The sequence below is a fragment of the Varanus komodoensis genome, unplaced genomic scaffold (assembly GCF_004798865.1).
Source record: "Varanus komodoensis strain SLA01 unplaced genomic scaffold, ASM479886v1 scaffold58, whole genome shotgun sequence".
Classification (NCBI taxonomy): domain Eukaryota; kingdom Metazoa; phylum Chordata; class Lepidosauria; order Squamata; family Varanidae; genus Varanus; species Varanus komodoensis.
In genome coordinates, this window is record NW_025336197.1 from 4,073,984 (window position 1) to 4,087,273 (window position 13,290).

At 40.1% G+C, this 13,290-nt stretch overlaps 1 protein-coding gene across 1 annotated transcript; it reads left to right on the forward strand.

The window, feature by feature from the left end:
- The first annotated feature begins 12,170 nt into the window (after positions 1-12,170).
- On the forward strand, positions 12,171-12,949 carry LRRC3B (leucine rich repeat containing 3B). The gene has a single exon (XM_044449435.1). It carries the CDS (start codon positions 12,171-12,173, stop codon positions 12,945-12,947), a length of 777 nt encoding a protein of 258 aa, XP_044305370.1. The 3' UTR covers positions 12,948-12,949.
- Positions 12,950-13,290: the final 341 nt, after the last annotated feature.

A 13,290-nucleotide genomic window follows, 5' to 3' on the forward strand; every position in this document is an offset into this window, starting at 1 on the left:
CAAATATATTCACTGGGTAGCAACCAAACCATTCATCAAACCCATGGTGCAGCAATAACAAACATGGAAGAATTCAAAACAGGTGCAGTCACTGAGATAGCAACACTTTAGCATATGTGGGGTAAATTCACTCCTTCATTCTTCTCCTGAGAGGACTTAGGCCAATACAGTTGTTTTAAGTAGGAAGCAGAGATACGACATAAGCTCTAACTGGCTTTTATTTACAGGCTTCAGCTGAAGGGTGAAACCATTCTTGCTTACACCACAAGGAGTGTTGTCACCTAATGAAGCAGTACCTTGGTGATTTTCTTCAGTCACCACCCTTCTACAGAAGTTGTGAACCAGTCCCCAAATGGTCACTGCCCTTCTGTGGCACTTTTCAACCTATCCCAAGCGGCCAAGTTTCTTAAGCTGCCTAGTCATTTTACATATTACTTTGCACATGGCTCCAGCTTGCTTCATACTAATGATTGTTAGGGTCCATTTTATCTAGCATACACATTTAAGGAATAGGCAGATTTTCCCATCTTTATCATGTGGTAAGATGGTCATCTTAAGTCTGGCAAATTAGATCTCAAAAATCCATTCAGCCGTCAAGGACAGTGAGTGACTCTGTATCTGAGAATGTCTCCTGGCAAGCTACCTCACAGGATTATTGTGAGGATGCATATGAGTACTGAGGACCACGGAGTTCCTTGTAGGATGGGCAGAATAAAATATGATGGATAAAACAAATGCCATAAAGAGAGAAGTTCTTTTGTCATCATAAGTGGAAGTTCCAGTGCAGAACATCAACTGAATAGGCCATTAGATAAGTTATTTTCTGTCCATTGACATGCCCTTTGGTCTAGAAAGTGTAAAAGTGGGTTGTAGTGGAGCTGTTATTAAAGTTTTTTGTCATCTACTAAATGTTTAAATTAAAGATGTATCTAGCTGGCTGAAAAATGTTAGGGATCATGGGATTTTTATGTCAAAACATACACAGGATTGCTTCTTAAGCTAATTTGAAGAAGTTTAGCAATTTAATCAGCACATTTTAAAAAGTGCCCTTTACCTGACATGTAAATAAGAGAGTCATTGTTGGATATATTTTAATATTTGCTTTCACTGAAGAAAGTCATGAGAGGTTCAGCACCAGAACAAGATTCAAAAATCAATTGGAAGTCAAGCAAAACGGGGAGATTATAAACTCTGTTTGCATGTAAACTCATGCTGGGTTCTGTATGCCAGGTTAGTTTTTACATTATAGTTAATATGCTATACAAACTATCTTTTAACATGACTGAGCAAGGTGGTAGGTGTGTGGATTTGTTTGCCTGACATTAAGGCATTATTTAAAGCTCACTTTGATTCCGGAAACTGATCATTCTCAAAAATCTATTGTGATTGTATGACATGCATTTTATGTTAATTGTTGTTCATTTACACATAGAATTTTACAAAAAATGTTTTCTGATTCTTTATGAACCTTCAAAATAGTTTTGATTTCTTGTCAAGTGCAGCTTGTCATGATATCTGTAACTGATAGATGCTGGTGACTGTGAATATTTAACAAGCCATCCAGCAACTTCAAAACAGGCCATGAGTTCTGGGTGGTTTGTTAGCCACTACAATTACCCACCCTTCCTGAGTTCAGATATCATCATGACAAGCCCTGTCCAGCAAGATTAATTATGTAATACAGGTATGTGAGGGGATGTCACACGGAGATGGTTAGAGACCTGTTCTCCCCTGCAGAGGAAGGCAGGATGCAATCCAACGGAGCAAAGCTCAGGGAACCGAGGTTCCATTTAGATACCAGGAAGCACTTCCTGACAGTTAGGACCCCGAGGGTGTGGAATGGGCTTCCACTGGAGGTGGTTGAAGCCCCATTGGTGAGGGTGTTCAAAGATAGGCTGGACATGCACATGGTGGGCATGTCGTGAGCGGAGCCGGCTGAAGCCGGGGGTCAGACTAGATGGCCTGGGAGGCCCCTTCTGACTCGCTCTGTTTTTATGTTTATGTTTTATGTTTATAATATACAGCGCCTGCTGCTTTGTCGCAGCTCTTGCCTACCTAACAATTTGAAAGCAAGCAAATGCAAGTATATAAACAGGTTCCACTTTGGTAAGAAAGGTAACAGTGTTCCGTGTGCCTCAGCGTTTAGTCATGCCAGCCACATGACCACAGAAGCGTCTTTGGACAGTGCTGGTTCTTCAGCTTACGAACTGGCCCCAGAGTTGGACACGACTAGCACGTGTGTGCTGGAGGAGGGGAACCTTGACCTTTTTATATAGAATGGTTAACAAGCCACATTTGGTTAGCAAGCTACCTTTGCATGCAGTGGTTCTTTGTTGTGTACATGAGCCTTAAGCTTATCAGTTTCCTTTCTATTACTTCTCCTGTATCCTAGTCACAAACAGAAGGTGAGAAACTTTTGTGTTCATTTTCAACTACTGTATTTTTCGCTCTGTAAGACGCACTTTTTCCCCCCTCAAAAGTAAGGGGAAATGCCTGTGCGTCTTACAGAGCAAACGTGTGTGTGCCCGATGCCCGGGACACTGCCGGCCCGCCTGCACCACGTGGCACCACCTGGCTGGCATGAACTTGGCGCGCCCTGCTCCACCCCCCCCTCCAGCGCAGGTGAGAGCTGTGCCGCTCAGGGGGAGCGGTGCGGAGGAGGAGGAGCCGCGGGCTTTAACCCGCCGGCTGCACGGAGAAACGGACTGCTCATCCCCACCGCCCAGGAAGAGCTGCCGCCGCTGCGCTGCCCGGAAGACCACCACCGGCACGCTGCTGGCCCCACGTGGCACCACCTGGCCAGCATGCGCATGGTGCGCCCTGCTCCGCCCCCCCCCCAGCGCAGGTGAGAGCTGTGCTGCTCAGGGAGAGGTGCGGAGGAGGAGGAGCCACAGGCTTTAACCCGCTGGCTGCACGGAGAGATGGACTGCTCACCCCCACCGCCCAGGAACTGCTCACCCCCACTGCCCCGGAAGACTTTCCGCCACCACCACGCCACCCGGAAGACCACTGCCGGCACACTGCCGGCCCCACGTGGCACCACCTGGCCGGCACGCGCTCGGCGCACCCTGCTCTGCCCCCCTCCTCCGGCGCAGGTGAGAGCTGTTAATCACAGGTCGGTGTGTGTTTTCAAATGGCAACCTGTCTTTTAATGAAGCCCATGGGGAAGTGATGGGGAATGTGCCTGTGATTATCAGGAAGCTTTCCATGGATCAGTTATCTGTTAGTTGATCAGACACATTTTTTTTAGGATCAGTGAACAGCATTAACCTTCGTGTATGAAGTTTATTCTTCAAAGGCTACTTAGTCTGCTGTGTGTTTGATTTACCGTACAATATCTCATTTTTTGTCAGAAGTTTTTTTCTATTATTTACTAGTAGGGCAGCATGGACATTACTGGCTTTTTTAGATTTGTTATTGAATTGTCTGCAGCAGCTCTTGTATAACTAGTGTAGATTGTGGATTCCTTCAATAATTCCACTACTGACTAAGAAAGTGATGTCAGTGATTGTGAGCAACAGAGCTTCATAAATTCTGACTCTAGAGATGATGAGTTCTATGGGTTCAACGAAAACTAGAAGAGTACTCGAACTTTAAAGTCTCTCTCTTGTTAATGACAGTGATAATGGTTTTTAATGCCACTGTTGACTGCTGTTCACTTTACAAGGTTGACATACGGTATTACTGTAATCTGTTATAGTTTATTAAATAGTTTAGTAAACCATTTGATTCAGAATATTTTTTCTTGTTTTCCTCCTCTAAAAACTAGGTGCGAAAAATATGGTAATCACAGTTTAGTATAACATCAGAACCAAGACACACAATAGCTTACTAAAACAAGTCAACCTGAAGCCATGGTTTATGAAACTGGGTTGTTTCAATTAACTATGGGTAAAAGTAATTATGTTTTAGGGTTTGGATGTAATGCTAAACTACTGTTAATTGAAAACAGAAGGAAATTATTCCAGAGTATGAAGCTCTTCATGTAACAATGAATAGTGGTTTATTGCTATCGTCAAATGCAACCTTTAAGTCCTTGCCTACATTACTAATTTGGAGGTTACAACTTTGTTCTTATTTGCAGATTAATGCTATGTGTGTCTTATGAGACGTTATTCACCAAAGATTCTAATTTCTGTCTCACAGTATCTTCATAAAGCATTGTCACTTAATTTCCTAGCTCCATGAAAAAGTAGGACAGTGGAATATGCTAAACTTGCTGAAGTTCTGATGTGACTGCATTGGCATGCACATCAGTTGCTCTTCCTTTAGTGTGCAGAATGTATTCTTGAGTGAAACATAACAAGTAGTTACCTGGTTAATTAATATGCCAGGAATTACAGTATCAAATTATTAATTCAGAACACTGGATGGGGATATTCTGTTTTCTGTCTTCTCTTTACCTTCTTTCGCTGTTCTTTCCCTATGGAATCCCCATGTTCTGACTGTAGCAGTTTGTGGAGGACAGTTTGATCCTAAAATTGTCTATGGACAAAAACATGCTCTTTGTTCTAATCAGACTAAAAGGCAGAATATGCAGAGTTATGTCCTCTATCACTGCAATAGCAGCATGACCTGTGTCCTGATTAATACTAATAATTTATAAAAAGTTGTATTTCCACAGCAGAATGTGCAATCAGTAAGTCAGTTTAATATGTCTGGTGGCATAGGCAGTATTTGTGTGGGTTCATTCCTGTATGCCCCATCACCAGTGCTCCTGCATGGGAAGCATGTCTCCTCCACAGACAACTGATTTTCAAACTGTGGCAAGTTTAATCGAGTCCTATCCAAAATTTTCTGAAGCAAATTGCTCACTTTCACAAACTCTGTGAATGCAGAGACTCAAAAGATGTACACCCAGTCCACAAGAAGCCCAGTTTACTGACACTAGCCTCAGAGTCAATTTTGGCCTTCCAGATAGTCACTGTATCTCTAAGACCACTAGTCCAACACCGTTAAGAGTCTGTCTAGTTCTCATCGAGTGGGAGAATAGCAAGGTGAGCCAGTGAGTTGAGCAGTGTGCCATGATCCTTTGAGATCTTCTGCTAACTGGAAAGGTCATTACAGAGCAGTGACACAATGGAAAACTTCCTATCTGGCACATTTCCCATTCTTCACATGTGCTGTACCACAGCATATAACTTAGGCCTTTGTTACCATATAGTGAGAGAAGTTCCAGGAAAATAGTGCACAGACATAAGATTCTTACCAAGATGCCATCCTTCCCTTCTGCACCATAAATTATAGCTTGTGCCAGAGCAACTGAAGCTGATCTGTGGGATTGCGCCACCAGTAATGTCATCACTCTTGGATCTTCTCACAAGGCCATTATGAAATAATAGATAGAGTAGAAAATGCAGTTACTCTGTATTTTGCTGGTAAAACTACTGTTAACCCCAAAGAATGATGCTAATGGCAACAGCAAAGGGAGTAAATCAGATTCTGTAGCACAAGGGATTGATTTCCTTCTGCTTTTTTGAAAAAGTCACTGGTTATTTCTGTCACTTCAGTCACACTGATACATTCATATCTGTGCTTAATAAGCTGAGACATAAACAAACCTTGTGGGTGTACAAACCCTTTGCTCTTCCATTTCTGAGGGCAAATGAACAAGCCAGGAAGTCTTCTATTAACCCACAGGCTCCATGTTTTGTCAGAATGGGAGACTGAGATGAACCACTGTGGAACAAGACATGATTTGAAATTGCTGTGTTATCCTGGCTTGTTTAAAATCTGGTAACTTAGTTGCCTAGTTTCAGGAAATTCTAGTCAGTAGAAGAGTTCTGGTTTGGGAAGGGCCATACTCATCAAGCATATTCATGTTGTGACATATTAAACAAAATGTTTGGTGGTACATGTCCAAGTCAGCCCTTTGAGAAGGCTGCGGTTCTGTATGGAGAACTGGGAACAGATGTCTCTAACATGGAGCCTGCATGTACCATAGAACTTCAATGGTGTCTGCAAAGCAATCTCCTCCGTCAAAAAAAATCCTCTCGCTTCTTTCCTAGCCTCTACCCTTGCTTTTTAACTTTCCTCTATCCCTTTTCCTTGCTGTTTCCACCTCCTTCCCAGACTTTGGCCTCACTATTTCCCTTTCCTCTTCTTTATCTCAGTATTTTTTTCACCCTTTTAGCTGCTCACCTTGCTTTCTCTACCCCTTTGCCTTGCTATTGCACCCTCCCTCTCAGTCAGTAATGTTGCTGTTTCTCTTTCTTCTATTCTGGACTTCTTTCAGCAAAAACTGTGTTTCAAGATCAGCATCTTAACTCTCTTCAGTATCTAATTTCTGATTGCTAAAGTGATGAATGGAGCCCCACATGTGTGGCTGTAGCCGTTTAATCTTGAAATAAGTAACCGTATGCACAATAGCACTGACTTGGTTTTGTAGCTGGAAAAGTGGGTGCAATGCAATGCTGAATGGGGGTTACTTCAGCTAGTGACAAAGGAACCATATTCAGTAGTTTTACTGTGTCTATAAAAATACACACTAAGAAGTTTCCATTGGAAGTGTTAACAACTTAAATATGTTGCGGCTACTATTTCTAAATGATGCTTTTATTTATGCTGTTCTTAGAATTGGAAGTGGTCTCAAGTGAAAAAAAATAAAGCACTGGATGTAGTATCCCTAAAGCATCTGGCACTCTTTGTCCAGGGTGGAAAATGAGTGGTGTTCCTAATCTTTCAGATCTGTTTTACAGATTCATGATCTCAAAAGACCTTAGTTTCTTTCCAGTCTCCTTGTAAAGAGGATATGATCAGATATGATAATTTGTATGATACAGTTTTGAATTCATAAGAATCCTGAAGTTCAAGGTCATCCAGTTCTAGAAATGATTTCAAGGCTACAATCCTATACTTGCTTACCCAGGAGTAAGACTCATGGAACTCAATGGGACCTACTCACTACTCATGTATAGGATTGTACAATAAGTAGGCATGTTTTCTCAGAATGCATCATCTTTTGATCATTCACAAAAGAGGTGCATGCATATTTTTTGCAGTCTAATAGAAAGAATTAGTTTAAGTTTTGCATTGGCCTTGTTCTTCAAAATGCTAATTTGTGATAGCAACATACACCCTTTGTAAAACAGCTTAATATTTTTAATTTTTGAAATAACCCTTTCTTAATTCTAATTTTACAGTTTTACATAAAAGCATCCCAAAATAGAATGGATTGCATGCTTAAAAATTAAATAAGTGAAAGCTGAGTCCCTATTCTCCCAAAACGTCTATTTTGGTGTTTTTAACTAGCTTCTACATAGCTTGTGTGTGTAATGGCTCCTAATAGCTCCTTTCCAACTGGTAAGTGGAGACCACATACCATCCTTAAATTGGTCTTTTTTTCTATGTCTTCACTTCTGGGATTATTTGTTTTGCAGTTTCTTTCCTATGAGGTACTAAATTTAATTGCTTTGTGGTGATTGTTACTGGCAGTTCAGTTCCTTTGTAGGCTAATATGTATGGTGGAATATATGTGGAGGAATATGTGAGTGTGTATTCTGTGACAATTTTCCACCTAAAATTTCTGAAAATTGCATAACTGTATACTTCTGTGTTGCAATTTACCAGTGAAAACTAAGGTGAATTGAAATTTCCCATTCCTAATTGTACTTGCTGCTGTTTTAGCCTTTCTGATTTTCTTTAATATTTCAAAACCATTCAACATTATAAAAGGATGGTGATCATGTGTTCCAGTTTTTAAAAACGTGATGCTGGAATATATGTTAAGAAGATACTTTATGGTTGTGAAGGTTTATGGAGCAAAGGAGAATTCCCCAAAATACCTATAAGGTAGGCAGAGATTGCAATTAGTAAGTTGCACCACTGCAGGGTCAACCACTGCAGCCCAAGTCAAAGGGTATGCAATTAAAACAAAAGATTCAAGCTAGCATCTTATAATTTAGGTCCCCAATCCAAGACTATACATGGTCTCAGATCCCAGCCAAAAGGCACTGAGACTTACCTGGAAGATGAAATACATAGACCTAAAACCTGTTAAGTTGGTTACTAAGATGGGAAAAAGAGGAAAGGGCAACCAGAAGAAAAAATCACACAACTCACAGAGAAACTTTGACACAATACCATGAGCAAAGCAACAAAGCACTAGCTGAATCTGGCCTATAAGCAAGGGCCTGAACCAGCATCAAGAACACAGCAGCCCACAAGTTGGCATGTGAAGCTGGGGCAGTCCAACTACCATCTGTTGCCTCTTTTTACCTTCCATCTCTGGACTGATTCACTGTAGCCATTCCCAGGCCTACTAAGCCATACTGCTGGACCCCAATAGGAGGGATACCTTCTTGCAGGACTCCAGCTGCAAGCATTCAGCCCAGTTAGTGAATCCTAGCTGTGACCTTGAGCACTGGAGCTGGCTCTCTGGTGCTCACATCATCGCATGCTCACGGGGCCATTACAGGGGAAGCATTCAGGCTTTCCCAAGCACTATAGACTTCTTCACAGTGGTCTAATTTTGTTTTAAACCATTTTCCTATATCTGTTCTCTTAATACCATGGTCTGCTTTGTTATGCCTATATAGTTTATGCCATAGATTATCTTAATTCCAGTGACATGTATGATGTTGTACAATAAATCAAAGAATTCTCTTCATTTAATCATGTTGTAATTGCCAATATGTATTTTAAGTAAGCTTGTAATAGGTGGATTCTATTAGGTATTACTCTTCTTAATTAGTTTCCCTTAACGATTTCCCTTTTGTATTTTTATTTCATGGAATTACTACATAATAATGTGTTCCTCTTTAATAATTCTAATAATATTTTCACAAAATGTAGTGGATGTCCCGGAGGGGTAGTAGGGTAGCAGATTTGTTCTGTTCTGGTTTCTGGTAGTATTTTTGACTATAGCTTTATATTCCAGCTATATATATACCAGGGAGTGAGCCTCATTGAACTCAGTGAAATTCTCTTCTGAGTAGATATCTGTAGGCTATACTGATAAGAGTATATATACAATGCTAACAAGAGGACTCTATATATTAACAGTAACAATTTATATTCTACAAACCAGAAATATAGACTATGCTAGTAAAAAGAAGCAGAATTAATCATGCAAGTACTGGGTGCTTGCTTCTGAAATGGTCCACTTTACACCTGGATTTAGCAATGCTTTCCTCAACCAATTTTCTTCCTACAATTCCAGAATTCCTGATCATTGCTGATATTGTCTGGGGCTTGTACAATTGGAGAAAAAAACATCTGGAGGGCATGAGGTTGGGGAAGGCTGATTTAGTGTTACCTTCACCTCTGCAAACCTCAGCTCCTTCCTTCCCTCTCCTCCTTGTAAGAAGCAAGGAAGGATTATTGTCAACTTTAGTTTTACTGTCCCCAATTCCTGGCTTGTTGTTAGGTATAAACCAGGAATTATGGTTCAGAGTAAACTCTTGTCCATGCTAGATAGCTGCAATGAATGAGGAGTCCCATCAACAGAGGAGTCACCAGCCTCTCCTGAGAGCAGCCCATCTTCTTCCAAAGAGCTCAGACCCGTATTCTTCCAAGAACTCACTTGGTATTTTCCTATTTAATCCACTGAACAACCCTGTGAGGTAGGTTAGGGTAACATAGGTTAAGGTGAAAGGAAATAATTAAGTTCTGATGACTGGTTCAAGTGAGTTTAATGGTTTACAGCTGCTTTCACCATTCTATTACATCTGTGCAAACACTGTGGACCATTCCATAATGGTTGCCATAGCTGAACTAGTAGTTTGGATTCAGTATATCTAGAGCAGAACAAAAACTCACTTAATTCCAATGGATGTTTCCATTGATTGGAGTCTTTGTCAGGGCATTTCTGTAACTATATTCACATGTAAAATTGCTTATGTGATTCTAATTTTAATATGCATGATTATTTGAAGGAATAGCCACAGATTTTTTGGCATGCCTATGTATATTTATGGGTCTTAGTAGCACATTCTTTGTGAAATATTGAGTCCAAAACTTAAGCAGTCATCCATCTGGCCTGTTCATTCCTTCAAGGCTACAATCTAACCTTGTCTTTATGGAGCATTGAGCTATTCTGTGGTATTAGCACAAAGGGCTGCTACAAGAATCTGGGAATTAAATGCACATATGGTTGGAAACAATACGAGCACAAGATTAAAACTAAAACTACAGTCCAATGTCAAATTTCATTGATTTATTTTTAAATGTAAAGTCAAGAGAAAAATACTGATAGAAACAAAACAAAACAGTAGAAGTGAAGAGCTAAGCACCTTTTCTCCCTTTTGCCATTCATTCTGTAAGAGCTGATTTTCTTTTGGGATGGTTCCAATTACATATACACTTCCTGTGTCTTATATGTGGTTTGTTGCATTCTTGTACAGCAGCTAAGATGGGAAAATAAAACAAGCTTTAAGGAAACTTTTTCCTTTAGAAAAGTTACTCGTTGCTAGTATCACTTAATGATGTAGCATCCTCGGTATATGGAATGGTTTTCTGTTTTGATCTTCTGTAACAGCTCTTTAAGATGAGTTGTTATTCCCATTTTACAGATGTGACTGTGAGGCTGAAATTTGGTGACCTGCAGAAACTCATCCAAAATATTTGGGGCTGAGTTAGGATTCTTCCCTAGAGATTTCTGGTGTCCTAGTTCCAAACTCTCTATCCAGTATAAGCAGTTCTTTTGTTAAGAGAATAGATTATGCACTGATTTTTCCCAAATCCAGGAATCAAAATTGGAAGGGGATTCAGATTTCATACTTTTCACTGTGAAATTTTACACTGCATAACAAGAATTTAATTAGCATTAACTTTCCTTTATAAGGTTAATTTATGTGAAAATACAGCTTGGATAATGTAAGCTTTTCATCTTCCTGGAGAGGAGAGGAGAGGAGAGGAGAGGAGAGAAATTGATTTGGCTTGAATATCAAACTGGACTGTAGTTCATAATAAGGAAAGACATTTTGGAATACTATGGCATTTTAGAGTCCTTTTGGTTTATTTTATATGATCTATTCAATAGTGTATTCCACCTTTTATGTGTTATTACTGGCCATATTTAAAATAAAATTTAAAATATGGTGAGATTTTATTTCCAGAGCCTTTACAACAAAGATGCAGCAAAATTGCTTGTTGAGTAAGTAGATTAAAAAAGGTTGTGATATGAAAGGAAAAAGCTGAGAGAGGGTAGACTAAGGGTGAGGTCCTGTGCATACTGAAACAGCACAGCTTCCATAGGTCCAGGCTCTAACATTACATCCTTAGTTTCTGGAAGTGCTTTTCTAGATGATCCTATGGCTCCGGGCACTGCCCAGAAACCAATTATGCCCTAAAATCCAGTAATTAAAGCTTAGTCTTGATAACAAGTGCATTTATATAGTAAAAATGCTTCCTTTCTTAAAATTTAGATTTGAAGGAGTATGGAAGACTTTGTTGCAAGGTCATTAACCACAAAAATGCTTGCCTAATTTGTTACTGCTGCTGGAGTCCCACCATAATTCTTATTAATGTGTCTGCTACTGTAAAAGGAAGAAAGTAATTAAGTTTTATTACTATTGTTCTAGAAAACCTGTGTTTAAAAAAAGACAGAAAGAATCAATCTCTCTTAAGAATTGTGATGTTGGAGTGGGGTGACATCTGTTCTCATAAAGATATATATAAAAACTATAGTAAAAATGATCCAGCTATACTGTCATAAAATAATAGACCTTTCCATTGCAATTTCCTCTTTGGACCTTGATACCTGGGAGCAACTCCTTATAGAACTTAGTTGGGCTTACTTCTGAGTAGACATGTACCTGTTGGCACTAATTCTGTCTTGTAGTCCAGTTGCTGGGGAACATGAGTAGAAGAGTGCTTCCTTACTTATGTCCTGCTTGTGGAATTTCCCATGAGCAGCTGGTTGGCCATTGGGTGAATAGAATGCTAGACTAGATGGCCCCTCGGTTTTATCGAGCATGCCTCTTCATACGTTCTTGTGTCTTTATAAAATGCGTAGCCCTTCTAGTTTGGTAAGAGATCTTTTTTGTTTTAATTTTCCAGGAATATTCTTTTAAAGAGAAAACTGGCCATGAGGAAGTCTACACATTAACACATTCTCAAGTTGAAAGGCATCACTGAAGAGAATGAGGTTGCAGTTTTGTGCCTGAGATCCTTTGCCACCACTGTTGGGTAAATGAGAAGTGGTTGTGTGATTATGCTGACATCTCAGCATGCATTTAGTAGACTTGTGGTTAACGCGCTCCCTCTCCATGTGTCTGCTCTTACAAAGCTTTGTCCTCATGATACTGTGCTTTCATTCTGCCAGTATGTGCCCCAAAGGTTGCCTTTGTTCCCATTCCGGAGGCTTAAATGTCAGTTGCAGCAATGCGAACCTCAAGGAAATACCCAGAGATCTTCCTCCTGAAACTGTCTTACTTTATTTAGACTCCAATCAGATCACATCCATCCCAAATGAAATTTTCAAGGACTTGCACCAATTGAAAGTCCTCAACTTATCCAAGAACATTATTGAATTCATTGATGAGCACTCCTTCAAAGGGGTGGCGGAAACCTTGCAGATGCTGGACTTGTCAGACAACCGGATTAAAAGTGTGCACAAAAATGCTTTTAACAACTTGAAGGCCAGGGCTAGAATTGCAAACAATCCCTGGCACTGTGACTGCACCCTGCAGCAGGTTTTGAGGAGCATGGCCTCCAACCATGAAACAGCCAACAGTGTCATCTGTAAGACGTCAGATTTAGACGAACATGCTGGGAGACCGTTTCTCAATGCTGCTGACACTGACCTCTGCAACCTTCCGAAAAAGACTACCGATTATGCCATGCTAGTCACCATGTTTGGCTGGTTCACCATGGTGATATCCTACGTAGTTTACTATGTGCGGCAAAATCAAGAGGATGCACGCAGGCACCTGGAGTACTTGAAATCCCTGCCAAGCAGGCAAAAGAAACCAGAGGAAGCAGATGATATTAGCACTGTCGTATAGTGCCCCGAACACAGTGATCGAAATTTGATGTGGATTTCACGAATGCCAGATGTTTACTTCTAACATTCGTTGTCAACGTGTAAGACTTTTTCCAATTAAACTGAATTCTAACACTGTCAAACTTTCTAACAAAAAGATTTCTGTTTGGGGTGATACAGTACACCTTTATTATTTCTCTGGTGGTATTCTAAACCAAGTAAACTAATATGTAAACATTAGTTTAGACCCATTCCACTCTTTAATAATGAAATTTATTTTTTTAATTTAAAACCAAATAAAAGCTTAACTTTGAACCATGTAAATATAGAATCATTTATTGACCTCAGGCCTGCCTGATGTTGAT

Bases quoted from the DNA above. Each gene is read 5' to 3' on its own strand.
- LRRC3B (XM_044449435.1), top strand. From the start codon at position 12,171: ATGCATTTAGTAGACTTGTGGTTAACGCGCTCCCTCTCCATGTGTCTG.